This window comes from Podarcis erhardii (assembly GCF_964252035.2).
Source record: "Podarcis erhardii genome assembly, chromosome: 1".
Lineage (NCBI taxonomy): Eukaryota > Metazoa > Chordata > Lepidosauria > Squamata > Lacertidae > Podarcis > Podarcis erhardii.
In genome coordinates, this window is record NC_138497.1 from 34,333,659 (window position 1) to 34,353,746 (window position 20,088).

Genomic DNA, 20,088 nt, shown 5'->3' on the forward strand with positions numbered 1-20,088 from the left:
CCTGCACCCCCCACGCTACGCCACTGTTTAGACCACAGCGCCACCCGCACTTGGCTCAAGATAGGCTGCCATAACATCTGCCCATCTTTGTCTTCTAGAACAAGGTGGAGGAGCCAGAAATCTAAAGCATGAAATGCAGATCTTAAACACATTTCAGGCTCAGTTAACATTTTTACAGGTTTTTAAAACCATAATCGGGGACGCGGGTGGCGCCTAGGACTTGCCGATTGCATGGTCGGTGGTTCGAATCCCCACGGCGGGGTGAGCTCCCGTCGCTCGGTCCCAGCTCCTGCCCACCTAGCAGTTCGAAAGCACCCTTAAGTGCAAGTAGATAAATAGGTACCGCTTTATAGCGGGAAGGTAAACGGCATTTCTGTGTGCTGCGCTGGTGCTGGCTCGCCAGAGCAGCTTCGTCACGCTGGCCATGTGACCCGGAAGTGTCTGCGGACAGCGCTGGCTCCCGGCCTCTAGAGTGAGATGAGCGCACAACCCTAGAGTCTGTCAAGACTGGCCCGTATGGGCAGGAGTACCTTTACCTTTACCTTTACTAAAACCATAATCACTAGAAAGGTGAATCATATGTTTTCCGCTGTGGCATACCTGTATAATTTACTTACTTGCCTTATACAAAAAAAGAAAGAAAGACTTGCAAAAAGAAGCAAAACACAAAAACATATAAAATTAAAACAGATCCTCCATAAAATAATTTTTAAAACTCACCCCCTAACCACCATATAAGCACGATCACTATTCATGTTAACCAGCTAAAGAATACCCTAGAAGTAGCAATCGGGTGTTAATAGCCTGTGAGGAAAGTCCTTGCCTGGCACTGAAAATATGCAATGCAGGCTCCAGGCAAGTCTCCTGGGGAAAGCGTTTCATGAATGGGATCACCAGTTTCCTGTGCGTGCCAGGAATTTTTCAACTCAAACACTGAATTTTAAATTTTCAAATTAACGAACACCTGTAATCTAAGAATGAAAGCAAATGGATAAATGTATAGCTAACGGCCGATTCATACAGAAGCATGTGAATATTTTATGTGTACAGAAGCCTCTGGTCACCTGTAGCAGCTACTGAATGAATTGCCAGAGCGCCGTTCCAGCCCCCTCGGCCGTATTTCCCTCAATTGTCAATCTTGCTCTGCAGTGGGAGCATCTTCCCTTGCCTTTTCTATTGCCAGAGGACAGAAACTGCCTGAGGCAGTCAAAGCACACATGGTAGTAGTAGTAGTGCTAGCACTGGTGACAGGACTGCAGACGTGCTCTCTGTAAGGATTTGTCAAAGCTCATTTTGAAGATGCAGGAAACTACTTTCCGCTGAGTCAGATCATTGGTCAGTCTAACTCAGTACTGTCTGCACTGACTCACAGCAACTCTCCAGGGTTTCAGGCAGGTGTTTTTCCCAGTCCTATCCTGGAGATGCTGGGGAGTGAACTTTGCATTCACAGCATGAGCTCTACCAGTGAGCCAAGACCATTACCTTTGCTCACAGCCAGCCTCATTGCTGCAATGATTGCAGCCAGTCATAGTGTTGATGTAGCTAGCCAGTGGCTTCTCTGTATATAGCGTAGGTCCACAGGCTCTGGTTGTCGTAGAAACAAATGGTTTGAGAATAACAGCTGCTTCAGTTGTTTGCATGGAGTATCAGAACTATTAGTCCATTAGACTAGGCAATAAAATTTTAAAATATTTCCTCCTCCAAGGTGCTTGAATACACGGCAATTTTTATTTTATTTTTTTTAAAAAAGGTTTACACTACAGAAACCACATTCACAAGCTGTACAACTATTCAGATTCTCCATGACAGGTTCATTTATTTATATACTAGGTTAAAAAATACAAATATCTCATTACAAAAAAAGCTTTATCAAACTGTGTACATACAGTAGGTTTTGTCAAAGGCCAACCTGTCAGAATTACTTTATATACATTTGGCTAATATGTGTGACATGCAGAGTAAGAAGAAAACCGTTGCAGGCCAATTTCAGAAGCCTGGGATTATAGACTTTTGACAACAGTCAAATGGGTTTCGCATAATCGGTAAATACATTTTCACATAAACATGAAAGCAGTTTATAAACCAGGATAAGACTTTATTCTGAGCCCCAGCAACTAGAATCAATCAAACTGGCAAGTGAGAGACAATTCCAACGCAGAGGAGATGTGTCATATTACCAGCCGTAGTGGAAGCATGGTAACATGAATACAAGAAATAGTTATTTAAGCAGCAATGGCTGGCATCCCATGGTTCTATCCAGCAATGCTCAAGTGCCCCAGCTTGGACGGTAATGCAGATTGCTGCAAGGTTAGTGTGTATATGTATGTACAAACACACACACACACACACACACACATGTTTAAAGCACACACCTGTTGATACTGAAGGACAGATGAGATTCCAACCTGCAGAAGTGCGCAAAGGCCGACGCTGCCAATCCTTCATTTTTTATTTTTAAAAAGAAGACAATAGTCTCAGTGTACGTTGCTCTGAGCTCAGGCAGGCTCTTGCTGCTAGGCTGAGCTGAAACTGCTCTGGATGCAAAAGAGGCGACAGGGTAAAAATTTACAAGAAGAGCAAATTGTCAGAATCCTGCCCATAGGGCTCCTCACTTCCAATACACTTTACGCTCAAATTTGAACGATGAGACATAAAAATACTTGGGGTAGCATCCAACTAATGCATCCCATCAGCACAAGGATTCCTGCTTGTGCAACAGAACCACCCCCACTCCACAAATCCACTTCAGAGGGTTATGAGAACTCCTAGAACAGAGGGGAGGGGCTGTGGGAGAAGTTCCACTCAAGCAGAAATCCTTATGCTGATGGAGTAAGTTACTACTTAGCGCTGCTTTGGATAACTCCCTTGATTTTTCCACAGGATGCCATTTTCAAGCAGAGCAGACTCCCCTAAGATGCCCATCCAGGCCCACCATGATATTTGCTTGCTGGGATGAGACTGGAGTACTGCAAACACACTGATTAATTTATTTTACACATAGGGGTTTCAATTCAGGACTTGAAATAGAGAGTTAAGATGCATGTTAAGATTCCAGATTTAGCACCAGTCCAACCTAGAACGTAAAAACACTTTTGGCAGCCTTTTCCATCAGATGCAGACTTCCTTCAAAGGCTCATCTCAATGGATAGTAAAGTGCACAAAACCACCAAGTAACATCTCCTCCTCCTTCCACCCAGCCACGGTTCACGCCTCCAACACAGACCCATAGAATTGCAGAGCTGGATAGGACCCTGGGGTCAAATCCCCAGCAATACAGGAATCTCAGCTAAAACACCCATAACAGGTGGCCAGCCAACCTCTGCTTTAAAAAAAACTCCATGGAAGTCCACCACCTTCTGAGGAAGTCTGTTCCACGTCAAACATGTAAGGTAAAACTAAAAGATCTTACTCCTGATGCTAAGCTTACAAATGCTAACTTTTTGAGGTTGTTAAGCAGCAAACACCATTGTTTCTGCCCAGGATACAATTTTAAAGGATTACATATCATTGGACTACGGATATATTTAATTACAGAGCTATATGCAACAATACTTTTGGTTATCGGGTTACCATTTTCAGACCAGGCACTCTTGACCTTTGGAGAGGGGACTTAATACTAGCAGAAACGGAAAGAGTCCTTTGCTTTTGCACTGATTCTCTCCCCGCCCCCCGACGGTGCTAGTTTTAATAGAAATCAGTAACAGTTTTTCTGAAGTAGCCAAGCTAGGATAACTGTTTGGGGGGGGAGTCTCCACTTTTTTCCAGTTGCCCATCTAAGTATACTTTTCCATTAGGCTACATCAAAGTAACATTTGCGCAAGCTAACATAGGTTTGCAAGACGAAGATGACATGTTTTCTAAAATTCAAGGAGTTCTTATATATGTAGTGATAGACAACACAATCATCACATGATCCATTCATTTCTTTATATATATAAATAGCACTTCTTTCCCATTTTATACAAGTGGATTTAGACTACAGTCTTAGAAACTAGTGGCCATGTGGTGAAGAACCAAAAATGTGCCCAGGTGGTGTCTTTCTGCAGCATCCTCTCACTTCCCCCAGCAGCTCAATAGGCAGTTTTAAAATTGGCTCACACATTGAGCCAGGCAAGCAGCTGCAAAAGAAACTTAAAAGACCCCAAGCAGCTGCATGCGCCATTCTCCCCCATGCATGCACATAGCTTTGTAGGACTGCAGGCTTAGTCAGATGTTCTCAGGCTCTCCAAAAGGTTAACGTTTTCTATCTGAGACGCTGGAGCCGAATTAGAGGCGAGACGTCATGGTAGACATGATTATGTGTCACTTATTCTAAGACATTTGTATGAAGATTACTGACACTACTACAAATACACAGATACTGCCACACAAAATAGATGAGAACAAATAGTAAATACATCTTTCATCTCATGGCACATCTAGCAGGATAACACTGTCTGGTTGGTTTAACGGTCAGTTGTGATTATGCTTGATTGAATATTTTCCTTTCTGTAGCTGAGAAATATACAGTTTGGATTTGCTTCCATCAGGCCTCTTAAACCACACTTCATCATGGTTAATTGTTGTAATTATGGCACTGAAAAGAAAGGAGGGGGGAATCAGGAGCACATTAGTGTCCATATAAAACTACAGGATCACCTTAAACTGCACTGCCATTTATAAACGGTACTGTAATTATTGGTAATAGAACACACAAGCATTATAACAAGTGCCTCATTAAATTAAGGATAGTTAATAAAATACAGGAACACTGATATTGGAAGTGTACTAAACATTACTATGTCTGTTTACCAACCATTCACATCTTTAATAGCCGCCCTTTGTTAAGGAAGGGAAAGAGAGAGAGAGGCACGTGCGCAGGCTTAACAGCAGAGTGACTAGCTGGCAATGATGTAGCTACAGCAGCGCTCTATAGGATGCTGAAGTCAGTATCCTATAGTACAGTTTGCTTTTGTACAGGTGGAGACCATCCTCAGTCTGTCCAATTGATGTGCGGCTGTCAACACGTCAGTCCTTTTGGACCGTGAAGAGGGCATAACGGGGGGAGGGAGTAACGGGGTGGGGCATAATGGGCTGGCTTACAAACACTGACAAATGCAGGGACCAGAAATGGAATCTCTGCGCAAAACAGCTGCTGTCTGTATAGTATATTTTACAAGGCCTATCAGTAGGAATCCTACAATAGCATCTAGCTATTGTAAGTAACACTGATGGAGGCTCGATTTGTTGTGGGATTGCTACTGATAGGCATAATAAGGTACCCTATATGAAAGCATACTATTACTATAGGATACAAAAGTCACCTCTGTGGATGCTACTGTAGCTACATCATTGCCAGCTAGTCATTCTGCTATTGACTCCATACTGACAAAAGTTCTCATCGAGTGATGCATAGGCAAGCTTCTCTTGTCCTGCTGTGATTTAACTCATTTCTCTCTATATGTTTATAAATTAATGTTTATATTGTCTGTATGTACCAGGTATAGGCAAACTCCGGCCCTCCAGATGTTTGGGACTACAATTCCCATCATCCCTGACCAATGGTCCTGTTAGCTAGGGATGATGGGAATTGTAGTCCCAAACATCTGGAGGGCTGGAGTTTGCCTATGCCTGGTATGTACTATGTACTTTCCCCATACAAGAACATCATTCAGTATATAATATAAATTTATTCACAGACTTGAGTCTTGTGGGGTCTGCTTTGTTTATTCTTTTAACTAAAACTCTCAAGATTCCTCCAACCAGAGACAGGTTCACTAGGTGAATCCGGCCCGCTATCTTTACCTTACAGGGCATTCATCTTTCCTATCAATACATATCGCTTGTCCACGTCCGTACCACTCCCCATTATAATACAGCCTTCCATCTTCAGATCTTGCATTGTGTACATGTTTTTCCAACTTGACAGGGGCTGAAAGAATCAGTGCAGACAAAACAGAACAGGAGATTTAAGAAGGCAATTTCTGTCTACCTCATTTCTACTCTAAGTTTGCCTTTTTGCTTGGAACGCCTCCCACAACTATAGAACAGGAATGGGGAGCCTCAGCCGCAGGGACTGAATGCGGCCCCTCAGACCTTTCCCTCTGGCCCTGGAGCCTCTCCAGCCACTCCCCATTTCCACAAACTACACCCATAACTGGCTCTGCATTGCACCCTACTTGAGTATTTTTGCCAGGTTAGAATGTCCTTGAACTCTCATAATGCTCTTAAATGCCTGAAGGATGAAGAGGTTTGCGTGAGTAGATCAGTACTTGGTGCTCCACCAACTTTTGCTTCTACCACCCCCACCCCCCCAGTTTCCAAACCACACAAGACAAAAAACAGTGTCTTGCTGCCTAATCCGTACACAATTAAGAAACCCCATAGTAAACTCTTAGCATCTGTGGCTGAGAAATCCTGAGCTATTATATAGGCAAGGATTGAATAAGTATAAAGCAGATTGTCCTTACGTTCTGTTTTCACTCTATGTGGCCCCAAAGTAGCCATTGCCTGAAATAAAAAAATGGTAAGTTAGTCATCATTTCGGCAAATCAACTTAGGAGCTTTGCTTTAAAGAGCATCCCTCTTGAAACCTAAGCTATGCCCATTCATACCAGCCATTTTCTTTAAAAGAAAAAGGAATACAGAGAGCAACATTCAACAATACCTTTCTTATTGTGGTCCAGTCTTCAAGTATATCAAGATCTTGCAGCATGTACACTATATAGGGTCGTTAATATGTTAAGGGACTTGCACATTTCCAAAGAGGGTCAAGTTGTTTTTTCTTGTTTTTTTTTTATTAATTTTTTTAAAAAGATTTTTCTTTTACAAATTTATATAAACACATTCATATCCAATATAATACGAAATTCTTTTAGACTTCCCCCCGCTCCCTCCGCAATCCTCATAATTTTAAATTTAGTTCACATTTCCTTTATAGTTGTATTGCCAGTTTATAAATCTTTACAGCTCTTTTCCCTCTTACAATACCCTTTCTCCTCACAAAGCCTCTTTAAATCCAACTAGCGTTGTCTGTTCATCACAAATGTTTTCCAGATAAATCGTAAACTTTCTCCAGTCCTGAGTGAACTTGTGATCTTTTTGATATCTGATTTTTCCTGTCAGTTTATCTAATTCAGCAAAGTCTATCAATTTCCGTCTCCATTCTTCCAATGTTGGTAATTCTTCTTGTTTCCATTTTTGAGCCATTAAGATTCTTGCCGCAGTCACTGCATATTGAAAAAGTTTATGATCACTTCTGTTAATTTCTCTTCCTGTAATTCCTAACAAAAAGGCTTCTGGTTTCTTCACAAACGTATATTTAAACATCTTTTTCAACTCATTATATATCATTTCCCAGAAGCCTTTTACTTTCTTACACTCCCACCACATATGATAAAACGACCCTTCCCTTTCCTTACATTTCCAACATTTGTTACATGTCTTATACATTTTTGCTAGTTTAACGGGAGTGATGTACCATCTATATACCATTTTCATAATGTTTTCCTTTATCGTCATACATGCAGTGAATTTCATATTTTCCTTCCATACCTTCTCCCAATCTGCTAGCTGTATATTATAACCAAAGTCCCTGGCCCAATGTATCATAACCGATTTGACTTCTTCGTCTTTTGTTTGCCATTTCAATAGCATTTTATACATTTTTGACAATACCTTGTAGTCATTGTTTATTATCTCTTTCTGAAATCTAGACTCTCCTTCAATATATCTCCTCTCTTTACAATCCTTTTTAAACATTTCATTTGTTTGGAAGTAGTGCAACCAATCATATACATATTTTTTAACTTGTTCATATGGCTTCAATTTCCATTTCCCCCCTTCTTTAATTACAATATCTCCATAAGTCATCCAGTCCTCTCTCATGTTTGTCTTTTTGACACTCATGACCTCCAATGGGGATAACCAATGAGGTACATTTGGTTCCAAAATATTTTGGTACCTATCCCATATTTCTATTAGGGCACCTCTGAAAATATGATTGGCAAAACTTTTATGAGCTTTCTTCTTTCCCAACCATAAGTAGGCGTGCCAACCAAACCTGTTGTCAAACCCTTCCAAGTCCAATAACTTATTATTTTTTAGTGTTATCCAGTCCTTTATCCAACAGAGACAAGATGCTTCATAATAAAGTTTCAGGTCTGGCAGGGCGAAGCCACCTCTTTCTTTCGCATCAGTTAGTAACTTAAATTGTATTCGTGGCTTTTTGCCCTGCCAGATATATTTTGAAAGCATTCTTTGCCACTCTCTGAAGATCTTTGTCCCCTTGATTATTGGAATCATTTGAAATAAAAACAACATCTTTGGAAGCACGCTCATCTTGATTGAAGAAATTCTGCCCCAAAAAGATAGTTTCATCCTACTCCACACTTCGAGGTCTCTCTTAATAGTGTTCCAAGTTGTCACATAATTGTTTTGAAATAAATCAATGTTTTTTTGGGTTAACCATATTCCTAAGTATTTTACCTTCTTCGCCACTTCCATCTCTGTTTCTCTTTGCACTTCCTCTATCAAACTTTGGTCCAAATTCTTCACCATAAGTTTAGTTTTCCTCTTATTTAATACAAATCCGGCCACTCTTCCAAATTGGTCAATTTCTTTTATAACTTCTTTTAGACTACTTGTCGGATCTTCCACCGTAATTACCAGATCATCGGCAAAGGCTTTAACTTTGTATTGGTTTTGACCTACTGTTACCCCCTTTATTAGTTCATTTTGCCTAATTGAACTAAGCAGGACCTCCAGAACCGTAATGAATAACAGTGGTGAAAGAGGGCATCCCTGTCTTGTACCTTTCTTTATATTCACATCCTCTGTAATTACATTATTTACGATCAATTTTGCTCTCTGTTCTGAATATATTGCCTTTATGCCATTGTAAAAATCTTCTCCCACTTCCATAATTTCCAAATTTTTCAACATAAATTCCCATGAAACATTATCAAACGCTTTCTCTGCATCCACAAACATTAAAACGGCTTGTCTCTCATTACTGGCAGTCAAATATTCCAAAATATTTATTATGTTTCTTACATTATGTCTGCCAGGAAGGAAACCTGCCTGATCTTTATGGATATGTTCTTGCAATATCTTCTTGAATCTTGTTGCCAAAATACCCGAGAAAATCTTATAATCTGTGTTTAGCAGAGATATCAGTCTGTAGTTCTTAACTTGTGTGAGATCAGAGTCTTGTTTTGGTATGAGTGTAATAAAGGCTTCTTTCCATGTTTCTGGTATATCCTGTTGTTTCAAAATATTATTCATAACTTCTTTAAGTGGTACCGTCAGGGAGTCCCTCATTTCTTTGTAATAAGTTGCTGTAAATCCATCTGGTCCTGGTGCCTTCCCTTTTTTCATCTGTTTTATAATTTCTACTATCTCCTCATTCTCTATTGGGGCATTCAGTCTGTCTTTCTTTTCTGTCGGGATCTTTTGCACCTTTTTTTCTTTCAAAAATTTCTCTATCTTCTTTATATTGTTTTTCTCTCGTTTTGCATACAGATGCTTGTAGAAATCCAAAAATCCTTTCCTGATACCTTTTGGGTTTTCTATTTCTTCGCCATCCACAATAATTTTATTGATTGTACTTTGCTCTTTCCTTTTCTTAATTTGCCATGCAAGCCATTTTCCTGGTTTATTTGCGAATTCAAAATTCCTTTGTCTTAATCTTTTAATGTTCCATTCAACTTCTTTGTTTATAATCATAGCAAACTGTGTCTGCAGAACTTTAATATTTTGTTTTATTTTGGTATTATTTGGCTTTTTAATTAACTTTTGTTCATTGTCCATTATTTGTTTTAGGATTTCCTTCTTCCCTTTCTCTCTGTTCTTATTTTTGATCGCATTCTGTTGGATGAAAAATCCCCTCATTACCGCCTTGCTTGCATCCCACACTGTGCTGATCTTTGTGCCTTTATTCATATTCTCTACAAAGTATTCCGTCAATTTTTTACGGGCTTCTTGAATGATTCTTTCATCTTCCAAAAGGTAATCTTTCAGTCTCCATCTGAATGTTCTTTCTTCATACACTTTTATCTCCATTTTTATCGGATTGTGATCCGAAATTACTCTGGGTTGGATTTCTATTTGTTGGATTCTGGTGGTTAGTTCATTCGAGATCCAAATTTGATCTATTCTTGACATGGACTGATTCGGTTCCGAATAAAATGTGAACTCTTTTTCTAATGGGTGTCTGAGTCTCCAAATGTCAATTAAATTAAAATTTTGCACCAATGCGAAAAAGGTCTTCGGTAGTTTTCCTTCTTTACTGTCACTTTTTTCTCTTAATCTGTCAATTTCCGTTGATACAACTCCGTTCATATCTCCCATTATTATAATTTTTTGATCCATATATTCAAACAGCCTTTCTTCCAATTTCTTGTAGAAATCAGTCTTGTTTCCATTAGGTGCGTAGATCCCGACAATTATTAATTTTTCGCCCTGCCAATTGATCTGTATTGTGATTATTCTTCCTTCTTCGTCTTTGAAGATCTGTTGAGCTTCTATGTTTTTCCTTTCTTGTTTTTTAAAAAGGTTCTAGCAGATCACTTTGAAGTATGCTTGGTATAACGCAACTAAAATCTGTGGCAAGACAGATCCCAAGGGATGCCTTGGAGCGCCGACACAAATTTATCAGTGAAGCAGCATTGCTTCATTTCCTTGTATTCAAAAGGGCTCATTGTGTGGCTACACATCCTTTCGGGTTCTAAAGAATGAAAAGTTGTGGTTGTGGCAGGTTCCTCTGCATACATGCACAGAAAAACAAAGGCATCTCATTACAACTGTTGCCAAAATTTCTGCAAACTCTTAAGCTTTTTAAAAAAGTTGTGGGAGTTGGAGAATAGGAATGCTGGGTTATCACTAGATGGAGATTTTATGCTGTACCACCTGCCATCTTCTCTTTAATAATCCACATTATAACCAGGAGGGTGATATCCAACATTATTCATAATCAGACTAGAGCCACTGAAAGCAGTAGAACCAAGTCCACTCATTTTAATGGGTCTACATTGAGTATGATTTAGCTTTTGAGCATCATCCTGTTACTATAACCATACCACATACTGTGCAAAAAAAAGGAGTGACAATCCTAATGGACAGACCAGCTCTTAGTCCCCAAGAAAAATATTGTTCTAAATTCTCAGCTTTCAAACCATTGTCTTGTGTTTCACCCCACTTAGTTTCTTAATGAAAGTTTTATGAAGTGTTAACAACCAGCAGCACTGTAATTCAGCGAATATTATATCCAGTTGGCAACCATGAAAAGGATATCTGATACAACAACCGGTTTCTTCTTATCGGGACTGAAGGGATCCTTCCTTTTTTTCCTAGACTGAAGTTCATCATTCCATAACTCTGAGGAAATGTAAGAACGTGGCAGTTAAAACAATTCTCTTCACATAGCACACAGGTCTCCAAGCTCATCTATACATACAATTGATAAGCAAGCTGTGCTGCTTTAGGAACTGGAACTGCCACTTACACTGACTATCCCGTCTTATTAACATTTAGAAAAGATTTTTCTATATGGCATTAGGCCAAGAGAGAGACCCTTGCATTTGAGTGTTATAAACCATGCCAGTGACCAACTCCAACTTGACACAAGTATTTGGTCACTTCATGTACACTCTTCCTTTCCATTTCTCTTCCTTTCCATTTCCATAACCTTTATTTTATGGGCTGGCTGAGTCAAGACAATGCAGATTGAGAACTGCCCAAGTGCCGGAAGAAGGCTCCAGTGGAATATGGGAGCCGCTGCTGGCAGTGTGGCAGTGTGAGCAATGACCCCGGGGGATGGAGTTTCCCCCCAACCTGCTCTTCCATCTCATTTGCCCCCGTGATGAGAGCCGAAAGTCCCACCTCTCTCTCTTTCCAAGGTAGTCACAGCCTCTCTCTGACATACCCTCTCTCTGACACGCTCTCTGCATCCCCCACCCCAGAGCCACCAGTTACTGGGAGTAGCTCTGCCTACACAGAAGGGGATGTTTCACTGGTCCCAGCCACCTCTCAGGAGGCAGAGACACTTCCCTTATCACCTAGGTCCAGGAGAAGCCAAACGACAGTAATAAATAATAATAATAATTTATTATTTATACCCCACCCATCTGGCTGGGTTTCCACAGCCACTCTGTGCGGCTTCCAACAGAATATTAAAAGCATGGTAAAACATCAAACATAAAAAACTTCCCTAAACAGGGCTGCCTTCAGATGTCTTCTAAAAGTCAGATTGTTGTTCATTTCCTTGACATCTGATGGGAGGGCGTTCCACAGGGCAGGTGCCACTATTGAGAAGGCCCTCTGCCTGGTTCACTTCTCGCAGTGAGGGAACTGCCAGAAGGCCCTTGGAGCTGGACCTCAGTGTCCGGACTGAACAATGGGGGTGGAGACGCCCCTTCAGGTATACTGGGCCAAAGCCAGAGAACAGCAAGAGAACAGTAGATTCCGCACACTAGGCGTAGTGAGAGATTTCAGAAACGCTTACTGCCCTAAGATGGGCCCACCCCATTCCTATATATAGGATAGCAAAAGGGGTGTGGCAATGTAGGATCAAAGTCTAAAACTTTGGTAGTTAGAGTACCTGCCTTTCATATAGCTGTGTTTAGGATTGCCTGAAGTGCCTTAAACCAGTAATCTGCATATGTGCAGCGGTAATCTATACATTAAAGCCTTTGGAAAGAATCTTTCTTCAAGTCTTTGTCGTCAAGAACTAGGAGTCAGGACACTCCACCAGCTCTTAGTTACCTGAGGTAATGTCAATGCTATGTCGGTCTTCTTCAAGTCGTCTGATTTTCTCTTCCAGTTCACTTTGAACTGTGTCATACAACAAGAGCTTTTCACTCTGAAAGGAAAAGTTAACAATGTAGTCAAACATTAGCCAACGAAAAGCAGTCAACACATCATCTTCTACTGGATTGGGGCACTCAAGAGCAACGGAAGAAGCTTCCAACAAAGACCTGATGTATAAGAACCATTCTCTTGCTGGGTTCAGAGTGCCAGAGGCAATGCAAAAAGACTGTCTTCTGATGTTGAGAAAGGTAGTCTCAGGTGCGTGAGGCAGATGCAATAGCGCACAGAAGGGTTAACATCCTGCAGAACATTCAAGTGGGTGCATGGCATAACAAAAGCGAGGGGTTAAAAGGGGTTTTCGTCTTCCAAAGAAGTGTTTTGAATCTACAAAGCACCAAGCCTAGCCTGATAAATGTGAAGGGCTTTACCCATATTTTCCAAACAGTGGGAAATTATATAAACGCAAGAAAATGAACACACTAGACTTAAAAAAGGAGAAACCCAAAACCTCATTTTCCTTCTAAATATGTTATGATCTGTATGTAGCTACTTGCAAAGGGCTCAGGACAAGCAACCTGTAGGAACACATGGGAGAATTTCAAGTCATCTTGGGGGGAAGTACAGTGGTACCTTGGTTCTCAAACGTCTTGGTAATCAAACGCCTTGGTTCTCAAACGCCGAAAACCCAGAAGTAAGTGTTCCGGTTTTGGAACGTTTTTCGGAAGCTGAACGTCCGATGCGGCTGTTGGCTATTGTTTCTGGGGCGCCTGCACCAAACAGAAGCTGCCAAACGGACTTACGGAACGGATTAAGTCGGGCACTTTTGTTTTTGCTATTTATTTTGCGTTTTTGTTTTTGAGGCTTTTTCGGTTAATTTGTTTTTGTGATTGTGTGGAACACAGTTCAGCTACTGATTGATTGTGTGACTGCGGAAGTGGATAAAAGCCCCCCATGCAAACAATGACTATCATCAGTGCAGGTAAGACAAAATAATAATTTTAATTTTTATCACCTACAATACTATCTTATATATTTTATAGTACAGTACACTGATTATTGCTTTCATTTTATGGATCAATGGTCTTGTTAGATAGTAACATTAATGTTAAATTGCTGTTTTCGGGGTTGCGTTTAAAAGTCTGGAACGGATTAATCGGTTTTGCATTACTTTCTATGGGAAAGTGCGCCTTGGTTTTGGAACGCTTTGGCTTTGGAACGGACTTCCGGAATGGATTAAGTTTGAGAACCAATGTTCCACTGTAAAAGAAGCAATGCAGCTGGAATACAAAGACTATGCAACTAGTCCTGTGTACTTGGAGATGCTTTAAGAAATTTCAGCTTGTGTATCCCTGCAAAAGTAGCCTCCCTTCCTTCCCCACTGGCCACACAGTATATCATGTTTGGAACTTATTGCAGGGGGGCTATCAGTATGTAGCCGCCTTATATTCAAAATCAAATGGTGCAATCAAACCCTTCAGCATGAACTAGATCTTTGGATTCTGATCATTCTGAGGGAACTCAGGGTGGATTATGCAAATTAAAAACAGATATTTTGATTTATTTCTCCAAAAAAAAAAAGTTGGGAACAATATGGTTTAAACTTTAAACTGAATTCTGAATTTAAAACATGCAACGTCTACACTTATTCAGGTAACTCACAATTATGTGCATTTAACTTCTGCTCATTCATCTTCAGTGAAAAATAAAAATAAAAAGGGGGCAAAAAACTTTGCCAATCCCACCCACCACTACACCCAGTTATTGTTTTAACAGGAATGGGATTTTAACTTGGGTGGGTACTGTTTTAGGGGGGGGGCATTGTTTTAAATTGTTGTTAAATGTTATATGTTAATTTGGATTTTTGGATTTGTATTTGAGTTGGGGTATCGTTTAGGGGCTTTTGCTGGGGAGTGTATTGTTTATACATTAGTATTGTTATGCATACATTAGTATTGTTAATTGTTTTGATTATTTTTATTATGTATTTTGTGCTTTGTATATTGTAACTTTGTGCTGTGAAATGCCCCAAGACCTATGAGTATAGGGAAGTATACAAATTTTAAGGATAAGAACAATAACGTGTCCTTTGACCAGTCACTGTCTCTCAGCCTAACCTACCTCAAAGGGTTGTTGTGAGAATAAAATAGAGAAGAAGAAACTGGTACAACACCTTAGCACTTTGGAAACACCAGTCCATCCTAGGATATCTTGATGCAGAAACAAGCTTCCATGCAAACAATGGATATGGACACATTTCTGTCATACAAGCCTCTTTGAACCAGTTGATAGGGTGTGTGTGTGTGGGTGTGTGTGTGTGTGTGTGTGCATATATACATGTATATGTATATGTATATGTATATGTATATGTATATGTATATGTATATGTATATGTATATGTATATGTATATACACACACAGAGAGAGAGAGATGGGAATTCCTACCAAAGGCCACAAGGTATTTCATTAAATTAGCTGCACAGGACTAGTTCTGGATCAGAACTATTGTGTTTGACCTTCCACATACTATTGGGAAACCATGTACAAGTGCATTACTTGCAAGTGGAACATGCAACAAAATGCCGCAGCGCATCACCACCTCTAACAAGAGTGTTGCTTTTGAGAGTCCCAGCCACACAGCACATCCTCTGGAATACAAGGGCTGAAGGAGGGCACTTTTATTAGTCATCTGTTGCCACACCCCTTGTTCTTCCCAAGTGGCATTCAGCATTCTCAGTCCTCACTGTACTGTTTTGGCCCTTCAGAGTGTTTGTGTAATTATCTCCACCATCCTCAGGGTTTCCATAAGCACACTCATACTTCCCTCTTGGTTCCATTTCTGTTGACACTCACCATCTGAGTTTGCTATTAAAAGGAAGTGATTATTGCATTTCTTATTGTGGGAAACTATGAAAAAGCAGGGCATTAATTTTTGTCTCACAAAGAAACACTGTATTGTCCAGGTGCGCTATATAGCACCTGGTACTTCTGGAAAGCAATGCAGCCAGGATCCAAAGAGCTGCAAGGTTCATGCAAGGCTTTAATGTTGACCCAGTGGAATTTTTAATCCTGTTAATTTTGCTTGAATCAGGCCTTAGTGTTTTTAACTGTTTACAGGAAGAGCCTTTAACAATTACAGCTGGTGCTTTTAGGCATATATGGATCTACAGAGCTACATGACCAACGTTTTTGTGATCATGCTCTCAATGTAGAATGAAGTCTCAATGTAGAATAAAGTCTCTTCTTCACTGCAAACTAATGTTTTGATTATTACAGTAACCAGTTAGTATGCCTATGTTTTTCAGGGGGAAAGCCAGAAACTACAGAACTGTGAGCCTGAATTGAATCATCCCACCCAGAGCTCATTCAAAGATTTTCAGTGCCTCTCAATGATTTTTAGTACTGCATGAACCTTCTTCTGAATCAAATCAACGTCTGAGTTCTTGGTTTCCCCTCCAGGCAGCAGAAATACGCCACATATCACAGAAAAGTTCTTTGAAAATGACACCACACACAAGAGATGCAGTCAAAAATGTGGTTCAGGTAGCATCGCAGAACTGAAACAAATCACATGGCAGTGACCTGACCTAGCAACCACTTGTTTATGCAAACTTGAAACATACATAACTTAGCTGAAGTAATTTGCTTCATTTTGTGTTCCCAGTGTACCCCTCAGGTGGCACGCTGGTTTCCTTTTGAGATTAAGATTTTACACGGCTGATTAGACATGCTACCAAGAGCTTCAACATGATTTTCAAGAAAGCCCAGTAATTAAAATCATTGTTCTCTTTTCTGTGGATGAAAATGCTGTAATATTCTACGTTCAAAAATAACTTGTCAGCTGCACAACCTGATTGTGTGCATGTTTCTCCAGAAGCAAGCCCCAACAGTTACAGACAAATGAAAACTCTCTTCAGCTATGAACGGTACCTCACAGTGCTGGCGGGAAGCTTGGATTTCACATTCATATTTGTTTTTCACGGACTCTAAACAGAGCTCTCTGTAGATACCTACAAACAAACATTTTTTTTTGTTTAAACCTTCTGTGGGAAAGGCAAAATAGGGCCTACAGGCCTCATTTAACCTACCAGTGCATTTCCCCATAAGCTGCAACTTACCAAACCCTAAGGAATGGGGCATTTTAAACAGCGGTGAAATCCCAATCATGCCTGGCCCTCATGAATTCTCCACAAGTGAATTCTAAATTCCCCATCAGTAAAAGGCCCCTTTTCAGTTCAGCCCATTCAACCCAAGGACAAGGCTCTCTTTGCTCCACTGCCCATCCTGTGCCCAGTAAACACAAACAAAATGTCCCCTCATGTGCCCTTTTCACATTTCCCAAAACACATCAGGGCTGTGATACCAGGAAAACAGGCTAGAAATAAAGCTGCTTGTCCTGTCTTTTTCCTAGCTCTGAGTGCAGCCCGTTTGCTCCTCTGCTCCTCTTGATTCTTCAATGTTAAATGTGGTAAAAGCTTGATGAGATATTAACTGCCCACTTTCTATCTTGGACGTGGGCATAGAAGTGTATGGGAAAGCAGCTAAAGTGCTCCCCTCATGTATCCAGGCTTTGCTATTGTTTGCTTCCTATGCTAGCGGGAAAAGGGGTGGGAGGAAGAGAGGAGAGCCTAACTCTGCCTTGCTAAAAACACAGTAAATAAGAGAATGCCTTGGAGGCCAAGCAGATGAGATGAGAGTTTGATTTCATCTACTCTGGGTATTCTTATACGATGCCCTCCTTGAATTTTTCACCAACGAAGACAGAAGTGCCGAAGAGCACGGTGTAGTTAAAAAGGAGCAGATTTAAATGTTTTTGTTGGTATTTTACTTCTACTAACAAGAAGTACCTAGCTGAGTCAAAAACAACCCCTTTGCACACTTACCTGCCACTTTTGTTCGGATTTGCATGTTTTCTTGCAGAGCTGCCAGCGGTTCCAAGTACTCTGGTGCCTTTCCCGCAATGACCTCCTGCAGTTTTGCATCCACTTGGCTTAATCTCTCTTTGTAAAGTCTTAAAAAATGCAGATGAAAGATGGAGTGCATTGCATTAAAGTAGTGTAGAGAATACTGTATATTAACATTACTAAGAATACATTTTCCACAGCCAACAATGGCCAGAACCTAGAAAACCCATTGAACCTGCCAACCTTGCAGAAATTCAGAGGACTTAAAAAAATAATAAACTGTACAGAAAAATTATCACTTACACAATGCTTATACAGTGCTGGATCTTTACATTATGCTTCCTGATTTTAGCCCGCACAGATGAAGATCAGACATCCATTTAAGACTGTCTCCTAGTACCCAACACATACATACAGCTATATGAATTGGAACTCTTTGCTAACTAGATATTTACAGTATTTATTTCAAGTCTTAGTCTGGGAAACATGCAGAACATGCTATTTTTTAAAATGTTGAAATGCATATCCTGCTCTCAGGGAAGCTAACAATATTAATAACTCAGTAAAAACAGCACAGCAGCTGTAGATAAAACACAATGAAGTAATTTTTCTTTAATGAGGTTGGACTAAGGACTTATTATGGCTTAAACTGGTTTAGCACAAGTGAGTGTTGTTTCACAGTAACTGAACGTTTCAAGAGTCCTCACTATGGTGCTACCAAATACTTCCATTTCAGCAACCCAAAGAATTTCACACTCTGCACCAGAAAGTAAAACCATGTTTCCTGATTTGCAGTTTACAGGGCAGCCATGCACCTAGAGCTGCCACATTCAAATACAAAACAGGACCAGTCTGGCCTTTATTTGAAGCAGAATGTGCAGGAGAGTGAAATGAAGCATGCACACACTTTCACCTTGTAGCATCCATTGCTACCTAGAGTTTTGTTACTGCCCATATCACTTCCAGAGTTGGAGTCAAGCCTGGTAAAAACCGCTTAAAGTGTAGTGGATTGTAGCTATGTAAGGCGAGGGGTGGGGAAGTTGGTTCACTTCTACAGCATGATCCTGTTGAATGGTTTCTTTAAATGTAAAGGTTCATCATTGTTCCACCTAATGTGTATGTCTTTAAGGGGCCAGAGCAAGGGCCAGAGCAAGATAACGAGACCCAGCTTTACAGCTGTGAAACATAGCAGGTGCTGCTGAGTTGCATTGATTAAGGTGTGTCAGCATTTGCATGTAGTATATAAGGAGCAGCACCTAGCTCTCCCATTACCCTGGGGGTTGGGTTGGTGGTTGGGTCTGGTTTGTTGTTAATGTATTTAGTGTATAAGGAGTTTTTGTAATTAAAACCTTGTTTAAGTTATTTTTGAGTCCCTTTCTTTTTAATGCATGATCTCCCCAGCAAGCTCTCTGCACCGCTACCATACTGCAAATAGTCAACATCTTTGGTTATGGGCCCAGCTGCTGAGTGGATGACTGCATATTTTTGGACTCTGAGAAAGGTTTGAAAACTCCTTCTCCTGTTAGTGTAGTTTTTGTGGGTCTGGAAGATTTCCAGAATGGTTGACCGGGTTCCTGAAGCTGAGAAGGCTCTGGTCTTCCCACAGCTAACAGATGAGAACTATAGTTTATGGTCTTTTCGGGTGGAGGCGCTTTTGACCTCTAGGGAAGTATGGACCTATGTAACTGAAGACCCTCCTGACCCTGTAACTAATGCTTGGTCGAAAGGAGATGCAAAAGCCAGGGCGATAATTAATTTGGCAGTCAGCGACCAGCAAGTAGTCTATATAAGGAATAAGAAAACTGCCAAAGAAATGTGGGACAGTCTTGCAGCAGTGCATGTTAGAAAAGAGTCAGCGTCTGCATTGACGTTTTTCAAGCAGCTGTACCAGACGAAGTTGCAGCCTGGTGGTGATTTGGCAGCACACTTGAGACGTCTGGAGGCAATACGCAGCGAATTAATTCGAAGGGACATGGACATACCTGATATTCAGTATGTTTTTATCATTCTTTGTTCCCTTAATGAGGACTTTGATGGTATAGCTAGCCAGATATCTGCCGTCCCACCAGCACAATTAACTGTGGAAGGGGTGACGGCAAGATTAATGGGCGAGTTGGATAGAAGGGAGGCTTGTGCCAGAAGCAGTCCTATTTCCAGAAAGAATGAGGAACGCCATATGCAAACTTGTGGTGATGCGACTGCATTTAAAGCTGCAAAGCGTTGTTGGTTCTGCAATAAGCAAGGACATTTTGCAAAGGACTGCAGAGCCAAAAGAAAGCAAAGTACCCCCAAGCCTGTTTCTGCTCATCAGTCACAGTTGTCATCTCAGCAGCCAACATCGCACCGTAAAGACAGAAATGAGCCGCGAGCTTTTCATGCTCGGACAACAGATCGTAAAAGA

The 20,088-nt window shown here is 40.7% G+C and overlaps 1 protein-coding gene across 1 annotated transcript in view; it reads right to left on the bottom strand.

The window, feature by feature from the left end:
- Positions 1-1,790: 1,790 nt before the first annotated feature.
- BRMS1L (BRMS1 like transcriptional repressor) overlaps positions 1,791-20,088 on the bottom strand; it is a 30,011-nt gene continuing 11,713 nt past the window's right edge. Inside the window, exons 3-10 of the mRNA XM_081865281.1 lie at positions 17,667-17,794; positions 16,714-16,793; positions 12,742-12,838; positions 11,272-11,355; positions 6,647-6,711; positions 6,450-6,489; positions 5,785-5,911; positions 1,791-4,576 (exon numbers count right to left, since the gene is read on the bottom strand). Of these exons, the coding sequence (XP_081721407.1) occupies positions 4,453-4,576; positions 5,785-5,911; positions 6,450-6,489; positions 6,647-6,711; positions 11,272-11,355; positions 12,742-12,838; positions 16,714-16,793; positions 17,667-17,794 (745 nt within the window). The 3' untranslated portion in view covers positions 1,791-4,452. The remainder of the gene's footprint in view (positions 4,577-5,784; positions 5,912-6,449; positions 6,490-6,646; positions 6,712-11,271; positions 11,356-12,741; positions 12,839-16,713; positions 16,794-17,666; positions 17,795-20,088) is intronic.